Source organism: Panulirus ornatus, chromosome 64, assembly GCF_036320965.1.
Source record: "Panulirus ornatus isolate Po-2019 chromosome 64, ASM3632096v1, whole genome shotgun sequence".
Taxonomy (NCBI): domain Eukaryota; kingdom Metazoa; phylum Arthropoda; class Malacostraca; order Decapoda; family Palinuridae; genus Panulirus; species Panulirus ornatus.
In genome coordinates, this window is record NC_092287.1 from 3,398,136 (window position 1) to 3,420,703 (window position 22,568).

Sequence of the window (22,568 nt, forward strand, 5' to 3'; positions counted from 1 at the left end):
TATTCACCAATGTCAACGGAACATTTGAGTCTTTCTTATTGTTTCTGTCTTTATCCTTAATAGGGAACAATTTCGTTTTCTTATTTTTCTTTAACCTCTTCCCATTTTCGCTTGTGCTTACAGACTGTTTTCTGCGTCTGTTCTCCTCAGCTACCGCCAACATACTTGTCTTGATCCCAGACAGATTCCCTTCCTTACCCTTAATCTTCTTGCCCAACTTGACCTTTTCCTTCTTTTTCTTATCCACTCTTTTCTTCTTCTTCTTCCTGGCAGCCATTGTCTTCTTGAATCTCTTCTTTTTCTTATTCTTTTTCAAGCCATTTTTCAGATTTTCTTGCTTCTTCCCTGCCTTATTCATCAGTGTCACGAGATCGCTGGAGTTTTTCTCATTCTTTCGGCCTTTCTTCTTCCTGGGGAACAACTTCATATTCTTCTTCTTCTTCTTCTTCTTCTTCCTCTTCTTCTTTGATCTCTTCCACTTTTGGTTACACTTCCAGTCTCTTCAGTGTTTCTAGCTTGTTTTCTGCTACTGATCTCGTCAGCAACTGCCCAGATGCTCGTCCTAATCTCGGACATATTCCCTTGCATTCGCTGCTTGTTGGCGTTCCTACTATCGAATATCTGCCTCCAGATGCCCTTCTCCTCGGCCGAGGCGAAAGTGTCCTTGACACTCGCCCACTTAACGGAGTTGGGGATGCTCACCACCTGCTTGCCGTCACGAGAAGAGACGATTCTAACTCCTGGTGGGGACGACGTCAGTCCTCCGGGAACCATCAGCAAGATATTCATTTGACTCCGGCGAGCTTGCCTCATCAGGTTCTGCAGCTGCCTCCGGGTACCTTGGAGGCTCCCGATGTCCATGGTTCTGACGGACTGCTTTATGGTCTTCAGGTCGACATCAGAAGGCACCACGAACCCAAGGGCGTCAACGGGAGTGACGGCGATCTTTGTAGAACCACTCTTCCTCTCCTCCTCCTGACGGAAGTTCCTGACGACGTTGAAGATCTCACGCCATATCTTCCTGTCGTTTTTGTTCGTGATTTTGTCCTTCACGTCCTTCCACTTGAGGTCTGGCGGGATCTGTCGATAAAGTAAATTATAGTCCACTGAGGTCAAGCAGCCAATAGTGTTCTAAGTTTAGGCTAGATGCACTCTACTGGTTCGTATTAATTCATTCTACATGACATATTTAATTGACACTTGTTTCATCTACACAAAAATTTGTTTCAAATTATAATCCTTCACTGATCCTGGCAATTTTTTCATGTTACAATTGTTAAGTGCCACTAAATTACAACCAAGGTCTGAAAATTCTCCCTGGTCTACGAAATCATCCTAACTCTAATCCAAGTTTTCCAACAAAATCAAAAATAATCTTTGTATCAACGAGGTGAAGTAATGACCACCAGATACAGCCAGTTGGAAGTGACTGACTGTACTCGGTCTTGCTGAACTTCTGTATTCCATAAAAGTTCATGAAACTTTTTTGCTTTTCATGAAATGCTGTTACAACTGAGAATCTTCGAATGATGTGAATGATCATAGTTACTCAGCCAGACTCCTAACAGGGGCTTAGAATCGAACTATAATAAAAAAAAAAAATCAATTTCATTTGCTCCACTGATACTGTCACATTCCAAGGATGTGAACCTGAAATGCAGCTTTGAGAGAAATGATGTTCTACACTTGATAAGGAAGAATCATTGATCCTCTCATCATAATATTGATAACGTAAACATTCGTCATTAAAGATCAAGAAACACTAAACTCCAACGAGGTCGCGTGTCACACACAGAGAGCGTGAACGCAATCCTGGTCGACTTACCTGTACGCTAACCTGGCCGTTTGACCCTGAGATAATCTCTACTCCTGGGGGGATCTGGTCCCCCGAGAGGCCTATGCCAGTGATAGATATCCCTGTGGGCGGCTTCTGTGTCGTGTACCCCGGTGGGAACGTCACGGGGAGGTTTATGATCCCATTTCCAGTAATGTCTGTGTTGTCATTCTTCGAGGTGTCCAAGATGGTGTCTGTGGTCTTCGAGGTCGCGCCCTCTGAGGACGAGGCCACGGGGGCAGCTGTGGTGGTGGTGGTAGTGGTGGTGGTAGTGGTGGTGGTAGTGGTGGTGGTTGGTGAAGAATCACCACCACCATTCCCGCTGGTGTTTCCATTTGATTCTCCACCGCTCGTGTCGGATCCGCCTCCATTCCCAGCGTCATCGTTACTCCCATTCGCGTCGTCGCCGTCATCACTCCCGCCTGTTCCGTCTTCATCGCCTTCTGCAGTAGTGTCTCCGTCAGCGGCGCCGGAGTTTCCTCGTTCCCAGCGTCATCCCCATCGCTGGTATCGTTGGCTTCGTCGCCTCCGCCGTTTTGCCCGCTCGTTCCAGACCCGACTCCATCTCCCTCATCTTCCGTTTGGGTGTCAGGTGAGCCTCCTCCATCACCCGTCCCTCCTCCATCTTGGGTGCTCGTCTCAGGATCTTCCTCCTCATCGTAATATTCATATTCGTAGTCTCCTGCGTTCCCACCATCCTGTCCACTTGTTTCTGTTCCATCATCTTCAGTCTCATCTTCACCGCCGTCTGTCACATTCCCACCATCACCATTCACATTCTCACCATCACCTCCATAGTCATCATCATAATCACCATAATCATAGTCACTGTCGCCATAATCATCACCATCTATATAACTGTCTTCATTTTCGTCACCATCATTTTCAGAGCCTCCATCACTGTCTTCGGCAACGCTGCCATCTTTTTCTTCCTCACCATCACCATAATCATATTCATCAACGTTGTTCCCTCCTTCCTGACCGCTCGTTTCATATTCATCACCTTCAGAGTAATCATAATAATCATCATAATAATAATAATCATCATCATAATTGTTGGCATATTCCTCGTCATAATCCTCACTGTCGTCAGCATATTCGTCACCTTCCCCTACAGTATCTTCACTGTCGTCAGCATATTCGTCACCTTCTCCAGCGGCATCTTTACTGTCGTCAGCATATTCATCACCTCCTGCAGTATCTTCACTGTCGTCAGCATATTCATCACCTTCTCCAGCAGTATCTTCACTGTCGTCAGCATATTCATCACCTTCTCCTACGGTATCTTCACTGTCGTCAGCATATTCGTCACCTTCTCCTGCGGAATCTTCACTGTAGTCAGCATATTCATCACCTCCTGCAGTATCGTCACTGTCGTTAGCATATTCATCACCTTCTGCAGCATATTCACCGTCTTCAGCATAATAATCATCACTGTCCTCAGCATAATCAGCAGTGACTTCTGTAGTGTTTTCACTGTCTTCAGCATAATCATAGGTGATTTCTGTTATGTCTTCATTCTCTTGTGCGTCTTCACCACTGCCTTCCACTAATCCGTCACTGTATTCATCATAATCTTCACTGTATTCATCATAATCTTCACCGTCATCATAATCTTCACTGTATTCATCATAATCACCGTATTCATCATAATCTTCACCGTATTCTTCATAATCTTCACCGTATTCATAATCTTCACTATCTTCAGCATCATCTTCACTATTTTCAGCATTATCTTCACTATTTTCAGCATCATCTTCACCAACTGTCTGCCGGCGAACGCGTTCGAGCACCATGTTACTGGTGGCCTCGTCTCCCTTGTTACCAACTGTTTCCCAATATGTCCAGTCAGCCACTGGTCTTAAATGGCTCCTCAGCACTTCGTCATGAGCCTCCTGCTTCTCCCTCGCCCTCTCACTAGCGACAGGCATTCCATCACCGGCGTTATCACCATCTTCGTAAACCCCACCACTTCCCTTGTCGCTGTTCTCTTCTCCCATCGTGGTTTTGAGGGAGAGGAACTCCTCCTGTCTTTGGTCCTCGAGCCCCACAGGTCGTCCATCACGAGCCGTTGTGTTACCGTCAGCTGGATCACTGAATGACCACCTGCCTCGCTGGTCTTCATCTACCGATGTACTGCCGTCAGCTGGATCATTGAATGACCACCTGTCTCGCTGGTCTTCATCTACCGATGTACTGCCGTCAGCTGGATCATTGAATGACCACCTGTCTCGCTGGTCTTCATCTACCGATGTACTGCCGTCAGCTGGATCATTGAATGACCACCTGTCTCGCTGGTCTTCATCTACCGATGTACTGCCGTCAGCTGGATCATTGAATGACCACCTGTCTCGCTGGTCTTCATCTACCGATGTACTGCCGTCAGCTGGATCATTGAATGACCACCTGTCTCGCTGGTCTTCATCTACCGATGTACTGCCGTCAGCTGGATCATTGAAAGACCACCTGTCTCGCTGGTCTTCATCTACCGATGTACTGCCGTCAGCTAGATCATTGAATGACCACCTGTCTCGCTGGTCTTCATCTACAGTTAACAGGAGACGGTGGTCGTGGTTGAGGCCATCGCTGGTGTACACCCTACGGTCGCCTCTCCAGTAGAGGGCGTTAGAGGGTTCTGTGCTGGAGTGATTCTCCTCTTCCAGCCATCTCACACTCGCTTCCTGCTGGAAGGAATGGTATTGTGGTTATCCATGCTAAGCAACGCGTTCTTTATCTATTGTAAACTGGATGTGATTCACAGCAGGATTCTTCATCTACTAGGCTTTAACACACACACACACACACACACACACACACTGGATGGAGGTATATAAGTGTCATCTAACAGCCCAACTCACCGAATCGTTACGAGAATACAGTATGGAAACATTTTTTTTACCCAATGAGACACTGCTTCAGGATAACTGTGTACCTGAGCTTTAACCTTAGCGGCGTAACACCTTGGGTATGGCTAGCCTGACCTCTGACCTGACCCTTAAGGATCAGGATCAGGCCAAGGGTCGTAACTTCGTGATCAAAGCTTGCACCGTCTTGCTCAAGAGGCCAAAGTCTGTCTTCATCACATGTAAGAGAAGTACATTCTAAGACCTCAGAGAGAATGACCAGGCCTTCTGCATCGTCCTGACGAAGGAAGTGCAACATGTGAGGAAGAATATCAGGTCTAATCGAGGGGCATTCCTCAGTAAGATGTCCCTCGAAGTCTCGTATATTACAGGACGCCACATCACACTGCCGTGCACCGCTGGTTTGCATAATATAAACATTCACACCTACACACAGGGTCCTACTCTCTGCCGAGCCGGACATAATGAAACAATAGGCCCAACATATCTGAGCTTTTGGGGGCCATGGCTTCACCCCCATTGTGTCCCATTGTGTGGTTGATTCATCTCCTGTTAACAATTCCTAATTAGAATATTACGGAAGCGTTACATAAAAGAGCGTAGTGATGCGGGGGTTAATTAAACAGTGGGTGAAGAGAGGTCTACGGGAAGGATTTGAACAGAAGCGTTTCAAGTCTATGGCTTCCGGGTTCGGAGCTTCGAACTTATTGCCTTGAGGACGACGCGACGGTACGACCCCTTGAGGACAATGAAACAACCCTTGAGGACGATGAAACGACTCTCGAGGACGATGAAACGACGCTTGAGGAAGATGAAACGACCCTCGAGGACGATGAAACGACACTTGAGGACGATGAAACGACGCTTGAGGACGATGAAACGACGCTTGAGGATGATAAAACGACCCTCGAGGACGATGAAACGACGCTTGAGGACAATGAAACGACCCTCGAGGATGATGGCACCACACCATGAGCACAAGGGTACGACCCTTGGGTAGGGGGACCGAGACTTATGACCAGTACCCCAACTCTCGTCAATTGAGACCCTATGGGCACGAGTGCCCGTGGTGACTGGCCTCTTGTATTGGTGGAATGCGTCATGCGTTCTTCATGAAAAGGAAAGTTATTGTGACGATCGTCCAGGGGTAAATATAACAAGAGATGCCATCTGGTGGTATAACTGAGCTGTACTGTTGGGGTGGAACGTTCCCTATCACATACGCTCTATGGGGGAAGACTTCGTATTATCAAATGTATAATAACATGCTTGAATGGGAACGTAGTTCAGTGTGCCAGGGTTACTTACAAGTGGACGTGTAAAGTATCTAAGATAGAGCTGATAGGATCTCGAGGGTAACTAGTTTCTAACATGTAAGGTCTCGAGATATGCAGAATGTCCTACAAAAAAGGGGTGCACGAATATAAATTATGAATACAATAACTGGTCTCGTATAACATACATGTATGAAGATTACAGTAGTGGCCACTAGAGGGACTTGGACCGAAAACAGACAACAACGACCTTGACAAATCTAATGATACACCTACCTGGAGGTTCCCTCCCATGGAAGGTCGATGCTCTGTGGCTCGAAGGTGGCCACTGGTGTCCGCCGCTCGTGTAGGAGTCCTGACCTCCACTAGTGAAGAGGGACACCTTCCTGGACGACTGGAGATGAGCCTCCTGCGTCTGGGAAGCGAATGCTACCCCCTGTGTCAGGCGTAGGATAGGCTGTTCCTTCGTCAGAGGGTCGGGAGGGGTTCCTTCCCTCTAGTGGTGAGGAGTAGGGAATCCTTCCATACCAAGGATGTGGTGAGGAGGCGGCCAGGACCTGGCCCAGCAGCAGGACTCTCCCCAGGAACCTGGTGAAAAAAGAAAAGGGCATGACAAGGACCTGGTGCATTTTGGGTGACTACTGTAAATATTACATTTAGATTTGAGTGTATCCATTAATACATATACGTTAAGTTTCAGCGTCTAATTTACTTACAGGTTGCGCACCTTGAGTATCACTGTACGACCCTTGAAGACAACGGTACGACCCTGGAGCAAGAAAATACGACTTTGCCACGTCGGTCTTCATGCGTCAGGTCAGAAGCTGAGGTCATCATAGCCACAAGTCGTACCATCGTGCTCCAGGGTCGTACACTTGCCCTCATGGGTCGTACTCGGGAGGTGGGTGAACCAACAGTAGTAGTAGTAGTAATGTTCCCGATTCATCACTTACAACAGTAATAGTAGTAGTAGTAGTAGTAGTAGTAGTAGTAGCAGCAGCAGTAGTATTCCGGATTAATTACTTATAACAGTAGTAGTAGTAGTAATAGTAGTAGTAGTAGTAGTAGTAGTAGTAGTAGTAGTAGTAGTAGTAGTAGTGTTCGGGATTCATTACTTACAACATGGTAGCTACGATGGCTCGCATCGAGACGCATCTTCATCAGCGCCCGCTGCGCCAGCAACAGCCGACCGTCATGCTCGAAAGGTCGTGGTGTCCTGTTCTTTTAAAGGGTCGGGTCCCGGACCTTCGAAGGCTCGCACCTGTCGTCTACGAGATCAGTGAAGAGACTATATTTATCAAAGCACAGAGTAGGACGCCGACGAGTGGAGAGAACCTTTCCCTGTATACATACAGATGGACACAGGGACCTGGCGAAGTGTACCACACAGACACACACGGTAGCCTATCGTTAACTAAGGACGGCAGAGCGCGCTAACACACTCCTAGGCTCGTGTGTAGCCGGAACTTACCTCCCATCCCTCCTGTACACACGAGCAGGTCATGAATGACGTCAGCAGTCAGTCTCCCTGGTTCACTACGTCATATACATACGCGCATAAATATGCGTATGTAAAGGCTTAGATAGGGCGTTCCACTGAGCTTCGTAGACTTTAGCTAATGGGCATATGTCAAGGGGTGGTAGTAGTATGCCCATGGAGTATTATAAAGCTGAAAGTAATGAACTATTCCAATGTAATATCAACCTCACATAACAACGATAGTTTCCTAATCAAAGTATCTCCCACGACTTCTTGAGCGCAACAAGCTCGACCATCAGGCTGGATGGTTAGGTCAAAGACTTCGAGTGTCTGCAAAGCATTTATAATCATGACTAACTGGTGCTTGAAAGGACATTAATAGAGAGAGAGAAAAGCTATATTATTATCATTAACTTCATATGGTTTCCGCATGACGTCTGTGATGCGCATTTCTTACATAAAACAGTTGAAGGTCATGATGCGGATCTGCCCCAACACGGATGTGGTTCCAGTTTGAGCTTCCTCCTCTGAAAGCCTTATATAAGTGTCTAATGCTATTCATAGAAGTGGCAAGGGCAACGCTGGCAATTTAGGGTCAACTAAATGATCATCAAGAGATTTTAACTTACGCCAAACTGCTGTAATCAGTATTATAATGTTATGAGTTATTGAACCACTGCGTTGCACCACTTTAAAAAAGAAATCGTTTATATATATATATATATATATATATATATATATATATATATATATATATATATATATATATATATATATATATATATATAATCACTAAATAAAAGTCTTATCTATAAATTATGAAAAAGGAATAATCTCAAAAAGGAAATGCTTTATGTTTAAACATGTTAACCTTGGCTAACATGGCTAACAATATACCAGAATGAATGAAAAGCGTTGTTGCATTAGAGTTCCACCAGTGTGGGTAAAATGTACGTAATCTTTTTTTTTCATTAATCTTGTAGTCGTTCGCCAGAGGGGAAAACCTCGCGCAATCCTAACACGATCCAGCAGCTGTGTTGATCATCATTACCTACCACCGAGGACGGGTGTAATGAAAGCATTTATGGAAGCTGGGTGAAATAAGGTTTTGTAACTTGTGCAGCCCGCGCTTACAGCAGACATATTGTCTAACACAATACAATGCAATATTTGAACGCATGACAATGCACAAGTTAGACATCTAATGGGTAAAGCACACACACACACACACACACACACACACACACACACACACACACACAGTGTACTGGTCATCCTGGGGTCGGACCTACCCGAGTTCGAATCCTGGGCGTACCAGTCGGCCTACGTCCAACACAGGCGTTCATCCTCCCCACGGGACTGGTCTTTGTGTGTGTGTGTGTGCGTGCATACATACAAAGAGTGATGACATGATACATATATACAAGGTTAAGAGACGGGGCAACATGGTGTAAAACTCCCTCCCTCTACAGAACACAAACTACACACACACACAAATATATATATATATATATATATATATATATATATATATATATATATATATATATATATATATATATATGGGGATAGGTGGTAAGAATACCTCCCAAGTATTCCCTACGTGTCGCAGACGACGACTAAAAGGAGCGAATCTTTCCATTATATTCTCTGAAACATATTTGAATGACATCGGGTTAGACAACAGGCCTGGCATTTTCGACCGATGGTCTTACCAACGTCATTCACTGAAAGCTAGGTATCAGTTATCTGTGTTCGTAACAGATAAGCATACATGAGTGCAGGTATAAGGCCGTTGTTTTTTATTAGCATTTTTGTCTTTCGCATGACTTTGGAAATGTGGAAATTTTCAAGAAAGCGACGTAGAGAGCCACACCTTGAGATAATGATTTACTCATTATAATGCACACGTGAAGTTCTACAACTTCCTCTTCTATTAAGAGCGGTGGCCAGGTCTTGCCTACGTCACACATGTTGAGCAAACTCATTAGAATGTCCGCCACGGTCGCCCGCCACAGTGCCGTCGCTACTATGTTTACAACTTCCGCTCGACTCGGGGGAGGGGGCCCCCCGTGGCCTAGGATGCTACGCTGGTGTCATGTCACCGAGGGTCAACTTGTAAAAGGCAAGAACTGGGTCAGGTTGGGAAAGCCCGGGTGATCAGGGGAAAGTGAGGGAGACTGTGACCTCGTTTGAAGGTTCCGTGTGGAGCAGTTTAGGTCGGGTCTCCATAGTGAATAGTAGCTGCGTTACGGCTGTGCTACTGAGAATGTGATATATCACTATTTTCATTCGCATTTCTTCTTTGTGATTATTCGTCTTCATGTGACGAACAACCCATTTACATACATATATATATCTTTTTTTTTAATGCTTAAGTCAAGAGGAGGACCAAGACTTATGCAGAGCTGAGAAAGAAATCGATTTATCATATACTGGAGAGACAGACCAACGTCAACTCAGCAGAAACAAAGGCTTGATGGCCAGTTTAAACCAACCAACTACTAGAACTGACGACTGAACCAAGAAGTCGTCGTCGTCTTGGACACAAAATACCGGACGAACGAGGAGCCCAACAGAACCAGTAGTGAGGGAGGAGGGGGGACATGGCCTGCGCCAGCGGACGACCCAGCGAACTTGTGGTGGTGGTGGTAGTGGCTGGCCTTCTTCAGGCAGGTCCTTGTCAGTCTTACAGCTTCAAGACGGGACAGTGCAAGGCTATCTCCCCCACTGTCTCAGACTTCTCCATAACGAAGGTAAAGATAAAGAACTAAGAGCTCTCAAGTACAAGCTAACATTGACATACAGCGAATGTTATCATTTATGCTTTTGCGAAAGAATGAGATACGGTTTATAGAATGCCTCAATATATATATATATATATATATATATATATATATATATATATATATATATATATATATATATATATATATATAAGTAGGAAATATCGGGAAAGAACTATATAACTTCACAAAACCGTAGGCATTGAGCTGACATACCACTGTTATGAGGATTTCAATATACTTGGATTTTTGCTAACATCAGAATTATCTATTTCTATACCATTTATACGAAGAGCCAGAGATGTGTTAAACTATATAAAACGAAGAACATGAGTAGCATTGCGAACGCCCTTTCCTTTGAAACTGTATCTATAATCATCTATGTTCACCTAGAAATGAACTCCTCTCGCACTTTGATGTGATGGTGGAGATAACATGGACGGTCACACAGTGTGTGGGTCCCAGGTTCGATTCCAAACATTTGAGAGAGGTCAGAAGAGGTTAAGACTCGAGATAATGATTAGCCAACAAGATCTTTCGTATTTTTGGTACGTACTAAACCTACAAGAGTGAGTCTTCTGGGTATGTGCTACATGAGTTGTCTTCATGGTATGAGACAAACCTATAAGGGTTAGTCCTCACAGTACACAATAAACCAACATGAGTTAGTCTACTTGGTATGTGTTAAACCATGAGTTGGTCTTCGTGTTATGAGGTAAACCTACGGCGAGTTAGTTCACAGTTAGTCTCACCCATCGCCTCCGTAAACAAAGGCTAGTATCGACCACAGCTAAGTTAACGCGTTTGTCGAGTGAGACAAACAAGTGGCTGCTTCAATGAAATAATCTATAATGTTTGAAAAAGGAATTATATCAATACTGCTTTCCGAAATGTCTAAGAAACAGGCACCTTATCATTACGATTTAATCGCTGTAACACGGAAGTAGTAATACAAAAACGATTACACTGGCTGTAATGGAAAAGAAATTAGTCATGATTTTATATCGTCAAATGGTTGAGACTATTGTCCCTGGACCTTCTTCTGGAGTTGGAAATTTTGGAAGGTAGTATTGGACATGAAAATCTGTAAAAGTTAGAATTTTGTCGTAGTCAGCCAATGGCTGCTCCCTTGAAGGCTGGTGGAATTTTTAATCCCACATCCTTCATGGCATTATTCTTTAGTTAGTTATTAGACATATACTAATTATAGAAAGTTTCATTTCCAACTCTTCAACTTCAAACTCCTGGGAGAGGGCCCCAGGAAATGCCTTGTGTATAAAAAAAAAAAAAAATAATTAAATGAAAATATATACATAATTCACAAGGAAAGGTTTGAGATAAATAATAAAATAATTATCATTACTACTACAAACCTCGACGTGTACCATTGTGTTTGTGACTAAAACTTCATTTGCATAATGCCGTTCATTTTAGCCGTGTTGGAGGGAAAGGTACCCACCTGAAAAATGTTTCTGTTCAACAATATATATATTGTACCGTGCGTTTCACACCACTAGTGAGGAAAAAAAAGGATGAATAGGGCAACTGAGATAATTTTTCGTAACCCAACTTAACTGAATTCAGACGTTTTGTGAATACTGATTAACACTTCTTTCCCTGCCATACAACGGTCATTATTCCTTTATGTGGACTCGGATTTCCTACCCTTTCCGAGCCCTACTTCCTCTCACATCCCATTGTGTCCGTTTATTTTTGTTCATTCCGTGATGTGAACAGGATCTCTCCCTCTATACGGAGGTATAGTCTCGCTGATTCACCTAACTTGCGTATTAATATATCTGATTATTTCGTTTAGCATAACCTACTTGTGTACGCAAAGAAGATAATGTTGCAGTTCATGATCTGGAAAATCATTTCATAAACAGTTATTGTCTTACCGGAGTTTTACGAATTATTTTCATGTATCGGTTATTTTGTTCAATGTTCGTCCATATTTTGCTTCCATATTGTCTTACATTCGTTCTTCATGGCTTAGCCTACCTTGGGCCACTATGTTAAGTTCTCACGTCACTCTCTTGAATTCTTTCAGTCCTTTCTACATCCAATTGTGCCTTTTATTGCTCCCCTAATATCGGTCTTACCTTCTGCAGTTCCTGGGAACGTGGCAAGTGATCCAGGGTTACAACGTGGCCTCCCGCTGCTACTCCATCACCATCAAGGAGGCCGAAGGAGTCGGCAGTTACGCCCTCTCGGTGGACAAGCAGCTCTTCTCGCTGCGGGCGGCCGGCATCATCCACAACCTGCACTATGAGGCTCAGCTCTACCCCAACCCCGACGACCCAGCCTCCATGGTCCTGCGTCTGCCATCGCGTGAGTCCTGGCCAGGGCCTGGGATGATTAAGGCAGGAGAGAAGATAAATGGGGATAAGAGAAACAGATTGAGCTACAAGGATAACTTAAATACGGAGACAACGAATGGGGCCTATGTTGTCTTTTCCTAGCACTACCTCGCACACATGGAGGAGGAGGGGGTTGTTATTACATGTGTGGCGGGGTGATGGGAATGAATAAAGGCAAACTATGAATTATATACACGTGTATATATGTATATGGCTGTGTGTGTATATACATGTATACGTTGACATGTATAGGTATGTATATTTGCGTGTGTGGACGTGTATGTATATACATGTGTATGTGGGTGGGTTGGGCCATTCTTTCGTCTGTTTCCTTGCGCTACCTCGCTAACGCGGGAGACAGCGACAAAGCAAAATAAAAAAGTAATAATATATATATATATATATATATATATATATATATATATATATATATATATATATATATATATATATATCTTTCAAACTATTCGCCATTTCCCGCTTTAGCGAGGTAGCGTTAAGAACAGAGGACTGGGCCTTTGAGGGACTGTCCTCACCTGGCCCCCTTCTCTGTTCCTTCTTTTGGAATACTAAAAAAAAAAAAAAAAAAAAAAAAAAAAAAAAACGAGAGAGGATTTCCAGCCCCCCGCTCCCTCCCCTTTTAGTCGCCTTCTACGACACGCAGGGAATACGTGGGAAGTATTCTTTCTCCCCTATCCCCAGGGATAATATATATATATATATATATATATATATATATATATATAAACCATTTATTCTGCTCTCTCAACCACGCTCTTTTTGTTTCCACACATCTCTCTTGCCCTTGCGTTGCTTGCTCGATCAAACCACCTCACACCACACGTTGTCCTCGAACATCTCATTTCCAGCGCATCCACCCTCCTGCGCGCAACTCTGTCCATGGCCCGCGCCTCGCAGCCATGCAGCGTTGTTGGAACCACTATTCCTTCGAACGTGCCCATTTTTGCTTTCCGAGATAATGTTCTCGACTTCCACACGTTCTTCGGGGCTCCCAGGATTTTCGCCCCCTCCCCCACCCTGTGGTCCGCTTCCGCTTCCGTGGTTCCATCCGCTGCCGGATCCGCTCCCAGATGTCTGGGACACTTTGCTTCCTCCAGTTTTTCTCCATATATATATATATGGGGATAGGGGATTAAGAATACTTCCCACGTATTTCCTGCGTGTCGTAGAAGGCGACTAAAAGGGGAGGGAGCGGGGGGCTGGAAATCCTCCCCTCTCGTTTTTTTTTTTAATTTTCCAAAAGAAGGAACAGAGAAGAGGGCCAGGCGAGGATATTTCCTCAAAGGCCCAGTCCTCTGTTCTTAACGCTACCTCGCTGTCGCGGGAAATGGCGGATAGTATGAAAAAAAAAAAAAAAAAAAAAAATATATATATATATATATATATATATATATATATACATATATATGAATGTATGTGTGTGTGTAGTGCAGTGTAAATGTAGGCCTCAGTAATCAATGCAGAGTATTTAAATGGATATTTATCCTCTTGTGATTAATGTCTGTTAAACCAAATGTACTTCTTGCAATTTAGAGAGTCCTGTAAGTCAGTATTTACTTTTCATAACTTTTTAGATACCAAACACTACTCTCACTTGTTGTTACCTTTCTACATTGAACCACTTCTTTCTGCATTACATGTTATACCTTCTGTATAAGTCATTCACAAATTACCTGTCTTTTCATACTTTTTCAAAAAGTTTACTGCACAAGATACTGTATGAACCATTTACATATGTTCTACTATCTTTGATGGCAGATTTGTACAGAGACATTAGCTACACAGTGATTGGCACTGACTACAACACCTGGGCAGTGCTCTGGAGCTGCACCTCGGCCATGTTTGGCCACCTTGAGTCTGCCCTCATCCTGGCCCGCAAGTCTAATCTTCCCTTAAACGAGCTTATGGAGATTAGAGGAAAACTGCAGGTGATACTACACCCACCTTTTTAAAATTATCTTTTTTTTTCAATATATATATATATATATATATATATATATATATATATATATATATATATATATATATATATTTTTGCTTTGTCGCTGTCTCCTGCGTTTGCGAGGTAGCGCAAGGAAACAGACGAAAGAAATGGCCCAACCCACCCCTATACACATGTATATACATACACGTCCACACACGCAAATATACATACCTACACAGCTTTCCATGGTTTACCCCAGACGCTTCACATGCCCTGATTCATTCCACTGACAGCACGTCAACCCCGGTATACCACATCGATCCAATTCACTCTATTCCTTGCCCTCCTTTCACCCTCCTGCATGTTCAGGCCCCAATCACACAAAATCTTTTTCACTCCATCTTTCCACCTCCAATTTGGTCTCCCTCTTCTCCTCGTTCCCTCCACCTCCGACACATATATCCTCTTGGTCAATCTTTCCTCACTCATTCTCTCCATGTGCCCAAACCACTTCAAAACACCCTCTTCTGCTCTCTCAACCACGCTCTTTTTTTTTCCACACATCTCTCTTACCCTTACGTTACTCACTCGATCAAACCACCTCACACCACACATTGTCCTCAAACATCTCATTTCCAGCACATCCATCCTCCTGCGCACAACTCTATCCATAGCCCACGCCTCGCAACCATACAACATTGTTGGAACCACTATTCCTTCAAACATACCCATTTTTGCTTTCCGAGATAATGTTCTCGACTTCCACACATTCTTCAAGGCCCCCAGAATTTTCGCCCCCTCCCCCACCCTATGATCCACTTCCGCTTCCATGGTTCCATCCGCTGCCAGATCCACTCCCAGATATCTAAAACACTTCACTTCCTCCAGTTTTTCTCCATTCAAACTCACCTCCCAATATATATATATATATAATATCAGTTTCCCCTTCTAGAAAGTTAAAATACAAGGAGGGGAGGGTTTCTAGCCCCCCGCTCCCATCCCCTTTAGTCGCCTTCTACGACACATGAGGAATGCGTGGTGAGGAATAGTGGTTCCAACAATGCTGTATGGTTGCGAGGCGTGGGTAATGGATAGAGTTGTGCGCAGGAGGGTGGATGTGCTGGAAATGAGATGTTTGAGGACAATATGAGGTGTGAACTGGTTTGATCGAGTAAGTAATAATAGGATAAGAGAGATGTGTGGTAATAAAAAGAGTGTGGTTGAGAGAGCAGAAGAGGGTGTTTTGAAATGGTTTGGTTACATGGAGAGAATGAGTGAGGAAAGATTGACCAAGAGGATATATGCATCAGAGGTGGAGGGAACGAGGAGAAGTGGGAGACCAAATTGGAGGTGGAAAGATGGAGTGAAAAAGATTTTGAGTGATCGGGGCCTGAACATGCAGGAGGTTGAAAGGCATGCAAGGAATAGAGTGAATTGGAACGATGTGGTATACCGGGGTTGACGTGCTGTTAATGGATTGAACCAGGGCATGTGAAGCGTCTGGGGTAAACCATGGAAAGTTCTGTGGGGCCTGGATGTGGAAAGGGAGCTATGGTTTCGGTGCATAATTACATGACAGCTAGAGACTGAGTGTGAATGAATAGGGCCTTTGTTGTCTTTTCCTTGTGCTACCTCACTCACATGAGGAGGGAGGGGGTTGTTATTCCATGTGTGGCGAGGTGGCGATGGGAATGAAAAAAGGCAGACAGTATAATTATGTACATGTGTATATATGTATATGTGTGTGTATATATATGTATACATTGAGATGTATAGGTATGTATATATGCGTGTGTGGACGTGTATGTATATACATGTGTATGTGGGTGGGTTGGGCCATTCTTTCGTCTGTTTCCTTGTGCTACCTCGCTAACGTGGGAGACAGCGACAAAGCAAAATAAAATAAATAATATCAGTAAAATATTGGAAGTTCCATCCAAAATTTTTTAAATGTTTTGGATAAGGGAAATATTGCATTGAGATCTATGGACTTTATCCATTTACCATGGAATCTAGAATCCTGTAACTTGAAACTTTTCTCATGGATACTAATGACTTTCAAAATTCCTTTTAGATTTCTAATGGGACTTCCTTCTTCAGGTTCTAATATTTCTTTCATGAACATAAGGATACACTTTCAGGTTCTAATAAGAATCTTTCAAGCTGTATAATATTTAATCAAGGCCCAAATAAACTTTATAGGGTTCTAATGAGACACTCTAATGTTCTGGTATGACACTAGGAACCCATTAAGACTTCTCACCAGGGATCTGATAAAGGTTTTTTCAGTGTCCTTACAATACTATTCCTAGGGTTTCTTTTAAGATTTTCTTAAGGGATCATAATAAAAAATTTTCAATTTACCAATAAGACTCTTTAAGGTGTTAATAAAACTTTCTTCAGGGCCTTGGTGTGGACCTGGATGAGATATCAAGTGTGCAACAGAGTGACTGTAAACCAAAGTTGGGTGGTGGGTTCTTCACCTTAGAGCTAGCTCCTGGAACCTCCAAGATACCTATAGATTGGGATACCCTTATTCCTGCAGGGGACATGCCTGCTCTCTCCCCAACTGGCTGCTTCATCCAGGAGAATGGGTTCTATTTGTACTATGAAGTATGTCCAAGTGGGAGCAAAAATGTTGTCTTCAAGCCAAGTGAGGATGGGGCTGGTAACTCTTCCACAACTACTGTGGGGTCTGAGGGATCTTTGGAAGGAAATGGGATTACTCCTGGTGATGAGGACAGTGGCAATGATGTAGAGTATTACTATTATTATATAGAGGAGACAAGCACTGATTCCTTGGAAAGTGAAGATGTCCCTGATGTGATGATAGATGAGATTGAGGAAGGCTCTGTACCTAATTTGAAGGTAAAAGAGAAAGAGAAAGACTCTGGACCTGATGTGAAGGTAGAAGAGGAAAACTCTGGACCTGATGTGAAGGTAGAAGAGAAAGAGGAAGGCTCTGGAGATGATGAGAGCAATGATGAATATGATTATTACTATTATGAGTATTATGATGATTATGAATATGATGAGGATTATGATTATGAGAAGCATGATAATGAAAACACCAGTGATGATAAAACCAATGAAGATAATGAGGATGATGAAGATACGGAAGATAGTGAAGATTATGAAAATGATGAATATTATGATTATGATGATGGAGAAGGAGATGACGACTACTACTATTATGACTACTATGAAGATTATGAGTACTATGAGGATTATGACGATGAAGATGAACCTGAAGCAGAGACAAGAGCACTCTTGGCTTTGCCATCCCATGAGAAAGTAAGAAGGGAAAACAGGAAAAACAGACCTCTCAGTGTTACTGATGGTATGAAGAAGAAAGACATTATGAACCTTTTGCCAGACAAGAAGAGTATAACATTAGGAAATAGCTTTGCCAAAACTACAAAATTCAAGCAGCTTGCAAATAAAGATGGTATAGAGAAAACAGAAATGAAAAATAATCTACAAAAAAGGAATAAAAGAGACCTCACTGAGAATAAGGGGAAAGATATGAAAAAGATCAGAAATATATTGAAGAAGGAAAGTAACATCAAGGAAAAGACTAAGGGAAGAAAAAAAGTGAAGAAAGAAATCAAAAACAGAAAGAGAAATGAAATGACAAAGAAAAAGAGGAAGAAAAATATTAATCAGAAAAAGAGGAAGAAAAACATAAATAAAAAGGGAAAGAAGACAAAAGAGAGGAAGAAAAACACAATTAAGAAAAAGGGAAAGAAGACAAAAAAGAGGAAGAAGAAAAATCGTCGAGTTGCTAAACTGATCATGGTCTCAGCACGTCTTCAGCAGTTCCTGGCCTCTAAAAATGTGGATATCAAGCGCCTCCCAATCGGACTCCGCTTCACAGATCTTATGGCTCTCTTCAGTGACCCTAAGGAACGGAAGAAACTTCTAAGACTTCTTCGGTTTGCTAAGAGGAAGTGGAGGGTCATATTAAGGATAAAGAAGCTTAAAGCAAAAGGGAAGAAAGGTCTGAAAATCATCAGGAAGGAAAAGAGGAGGAGTTATCCTAAGAGGATTAAAGTAAAAAGAAGGAAAGGGAAAAATAAGAGCAAAATGATTAGAAATAGAAGGGAAAATATGAAAAATAAAAAAAGAATGAGTAAACAAAGTAGAAATAAAGGTCTGAAAAATAAAATGAAAGGTGATAAGAAAGGATTAGGAAAAGAGAAAAGTAAAAAAAATAAAAACAATAAGAGGATAAATGTAAAAAAGGATAAACAACATACTAATGAAAAACAGAAAAAAGTCAAAATTCAAATGGCTAAATGGAAATCAAATGAGAAGAAAAGGGCTTTAAGGAGGGACAAGAAAGAAAGTGAAGGTGATGAAAATATTAAAGGAAAAGATGGCACAGAAAAGCAAGAAAGTAAAAAGGTGAAGAAGTTGGCAAGAAAACAAAAGAAAAAGGAAAAGAAATGGAAAAGGGAAAAAAGGAAAAAAAGCAGTGGAAAGAAAAATATGAGAAAGGAAAATAAGAAAAGAGTGAAGAGGAAAAGAAATAAAAAGAAAAATAAGAGAAATGGGAAAAAGTTAAAACAATAAAAAGACAAAAGAAACAATTAAGAACGGCAATATACATGTGAAGGGGAAAATCTACCTTAATGTTTGCCCAAAAGCACTCAGTATAATGTACTTAGGAAGAGCATTAAACATAATGACATTAATTATCTAAATCACTGTACAGTAATATAGATAATTTACCAATAATTTACATAGTGCCTCAAATGTCTCACAATGTCCATCCAATGTTTGTACAGTATCTACTGATAATTTCTTTTTCGTGACAAGTTTTATGATCATCTGCTGTTAAGTATGAACTATCAGGTTTTCTTTTTATTCAAGTCATGTCATATTCATTTGAAGTTCATGTGTTACCAAAACATTCACATACTATTTGACTTATGCTATCATGTTTGTCCAATGTTTGTTCCACTGTTTACCATAAAATCAGTCTTGGTGAATTTCCCTCTATGTCTTGGAAGAGATTGTATTTCCCTCCATGTCTTGGAAGAAAGCCTATATCCTTCCATATCTTGAAGGAGAGTCATTTCCTTACCTTACTTTAAAGAGAGTCCATTTCCCTCCATGTTGAGGAGGGAAATGTATCGCTTGTTTTCATTAACACATCACCACTAATTATAGGCACCATAAACTTTTAATATTTTTCTTAATTGTCAGTAAAACTGATTATTCATCAAGTTGTAACATTCCAAAAAAACACCTTACATTACAGGCATGTTTTAACCATAGCTAGTCTGTGTTGCACATTGCTTATCCTCAGTGTTATGCTGTATCACCCTTCCTCCTTAATTTTTCTTTTTTATATTATATACCCACTATTCAAACTTATTCGCATCTTCTTCTTATACCCCTGTTGCTCCTCATTTCCTTACTTTCATGCCCGATATACTGTCAGCTCTCTCCTTTCACACGTAATTCTAAAGTCTGTTACCTTTTACCAAAATAGCATGAGGAACAAATGAAAAGTAATACAAAGACAAGCTCACTGTCACTGCCCAAGTGTCTCTAGTCAAAAAAGTGGCAAAAATATTAGAATCAAAATTTTCCACTTAACTAGGCCATGCAGAATCATACCCATGTCAGTGCAGGGCCGAAAAACAGCTTGAAAACCACAACATGCTGGTGCATGTGGTCATGGTGACGGCTCCAAGATACTAATGATTGATGGATTATTTGCTGTCGCTGGCCAACCTCTTGTTAGACAGGTAACCTGTAACATATTCCCTCTTCTAGAGACTGCTCAGGACCAGACTTCACTAAACCTTTTATTGATAAAACAATATAATTTGTAAAATAAGTCCTTCTACCTAAACAGGAATTATAAACAATGCTAGGCTTCAGGCCATCTTTTGGCTATATCCTGTATTAAGGTATAAGGCTTTGATCTTCCTTTATTGTTTGCACTGGTGTGTTCATATTTCACTGTCATAGCACTGAAGATGTATTAATTCTTGTTTGGCATGGCAATTAAAAGTGTTGGTGCTTCCTTCTTATGGTGTGAACAAGTAACAGGATATACATGTCCTTACATATTCTATGATTAGTTAGTTTCACTGGTTTAGAGGGATATTCTACAATATTTGATGCTTATCACAAAATTCATAGTCCAGGATAATGTCTGAACAAGACATACAGCTTTGGTATCACATCTTATTATTTCCAAAAAAGTGAATACAGTATTAATAAGAGATATTACCTATTCCACAGTATGGTAAACAATGGAATCAAATTCACCCAAACTTTTTAAGGCCATCTGTTTGTTCTATAAAATTGGAATGTGTGAAAAGAATGAGAGATGCCTAAGAATAAGTTTATTATGAAGTCCCTTACCCATAAGTATTGTGGCTGTGTTGAGCTGTACCATTTCAGATAATAAGGTCACTGGTAAATAAAAGATAATTTCAGAGATAAAATTATGGTCATCATCATTCCTGAAGAGTAATACAATAAAATGTAATAAAAATATATATATGTATATACTACCATACAAATCCCTTTGAGTATAAATATTGTTGTAGAAATACATGTATTCAACAGGAAAAATTTTCAGAAAAATTCTCTTTAATTGTTGTAATGTTTTTTAGAGACACAGACACAGCTTCTTCCCAACGATTGGCATTAAGACTTGTCTGTGAAACAATATTTTCATGAGCTTTAAGCACTACCTTCAATACTCTCAGTAGATCACTTGAGCAAGATTTACTAAGCTGAGAAACTCTGTTTATGGAGAAAAACAGTAAATAAACAGCTTGGACTGTAAGATAACAATTAATTATTACAACTGGAATTGCATTTAACTGTCTGCGATATGTTTCTCTTTGTCTTGATCGAAGTTTTTTATTTACATACAGCAAATATTTTACTGACAAATTCTCACAAATATTTTCAAGAGATGACTGAACATTTGCAATGATTCTGTGAAGCAGTGACACAAACTCAAGTTCCATCTTGCTTCTGTACAGAACCTCAAAATTAATGTTGAGAATGAGGGTAAGAAATTCTTGGATATCATCAAGGTTTACAACCTTGTGTGCAATTTTGAGAGGGAAAAAAAATATTATTTTTGGTAACTCTAACTTTTCTCTATTCTCCCAGTCATTATAGTCCAACTCACTGCAATCCACTCTTTTCCATGTTGTCCAGTCATCAAGTAGGGTGGTACAGGAAGTAAGTTTCTCATGGAGTATGGCACTTGGGTGGTAAATGCTTTTATACTTTTCAATGCACCTACTTAGCACTGCGACCAGATGGTTAAAGTCCTCTGATGTTTCAGTTACAGTAATGAAGTCAAACTTAATTTCACAGATGCATCTTTTTGTAGCATCATTAACTGCAAGTCCATCAAAATAACTCTGCTTCTGATCACAACATGTTTTGTCTTCTCCAGTATCTAAATAATAAACACTTTTAGCATTACAATAAATACAGCTCTCGTCTTGATAGCAAACACACATCACTTTTGATAAACACCTCCAATTCCCAAGAGAAAGTATAAGCAGGCAGAGATATAGTATATGCTGAGAAATGCTCTGAGGTATGTATTCTAATTTGACCTCACCATGACTCACTCTGTCACGTACACGAGGACCTTGAACAAAATTCAGGAGATCATGCAATGCTTCATTGAGTTTCTTACCAATGTAAATCAATACCTGATTAGCATCTGATGTTCTTGCAACTACAGTGGTGGCCTGTGGCTGAGTTTCATTATGTTCATATGAAGTATTTTGACAGTGCTCATCCACTCTCTGGTTGTCTCTGGCTAAGTCCAAAGAATCACAAATCTCTTCATTAATATTAGGTTTAAGAATTTCATCCAAAGTTGTGTAAAAAGAAGAATTTTCAGCAGTCAAGACTCTCTCTGAAACTCCATTAACATGTGCAAACAGACATCGCAGAGAACATTCCATCATGGGTAGAAGTATCATTGCACTCATACCCCAGCTGGAAAGAAAGGTTGCATGTTATATA

At 41.5% G+C, this 22,568-nt stretch overlaps 3 protein-coding genes across 10 annotated transcripts in view; 1 reads left to right on the forward strand and 2 right to left on the reverse strand.

The window, feature by feature from the left end:
• Positions 1-479: 479 nt before the first annotated feature.
• On the reverse strand, positions 480-12,584 carry LOC139746281 (uncharacterized). 4 transcript variants are annotated; one of them, XM_071657355.1, is made up of 5 exons: positions 12,341-12,584; positions 7,092-7,240; positions 6,249-6,560; positions 1,826-4,518; positions 480-1,080 (listed from the first exon to the last, which is right to left on the reverse strand). In XM_071657355.1, the coding sequence occupies exons 3-4, from the start codon at positions 6,264-6,266 to the stop codon at positions 1,969-1,971; spliced, it is 2,568 nt and encodes an 855-aa protein (XP_071513456.1). In that variant the 5' UTR covers positions 6,267-6,560; positions 7,092-7,240; positions 12,341-12,584; the 3' UTR covers positions 480-1,080; positions 1,826-1,968. The 4 variants fall into 4 exon arrangements, with proteins under 4 accessions (XP_071513456.1, XP_071513457.1, XP_071513458.1 ...); XM_071657356.1 differs by lacking the exon at positions 7,092-7,240; XM_071657357.1 differs by lacking the exon at positions 12,341-12,584 and having other exon boundaries at positions 1,826-4,515; positions 7,092-8,142.
• Positions 9,023-21,062, forward strand: LOC139746280 (uncharacterized). Its single transcript, XM_071657352.1, has 4 exons — positions 9,023-10,208; positions 12,350-12,569; positions 14,378-14,547; positions 16,947-21,062. The coding sequence occupies exons 1-4, from the start codon at positions 10,059-10,061 to the stop codon at positions 19,116-19,118; spliced, it is 2,712 nt and encodes a 903-aa protein (XP_071513453.1). The 5' UTR covers positions 9,023-10,058; the 3' UTR covers positions 19,119-21,062.
• LOC139746283 (endoplasmic reticulum membrane-associated RNA degradation protein-like) overlaps positions 17,118-22,568 on the reverse strand; it is a 32,429-nt gene continuing 26,978 nt past the window's right edge. For 4 of the 5 annotated variants that reach the window (XM_071657362.1, XM_071657359.1, XM_071657361.1 and 1 more), the window contains exon 8: positions 20,897-22,541. In XM_071657362.1, the coding sequence (XP_071513463.1) occupies positions 21,128-22,541 (1,414 nt within the window). In that variant the 3' untranslated portion in view covers positions 20,897-21,127. Of the gene's footprint in view, positions 18,445-20,171; positions 20,308-20,896; positions 22,542-22,568 lie in introns of those variants that run through there. The other variant, XR_011712129.1, reaches the window with a different exon arrangement.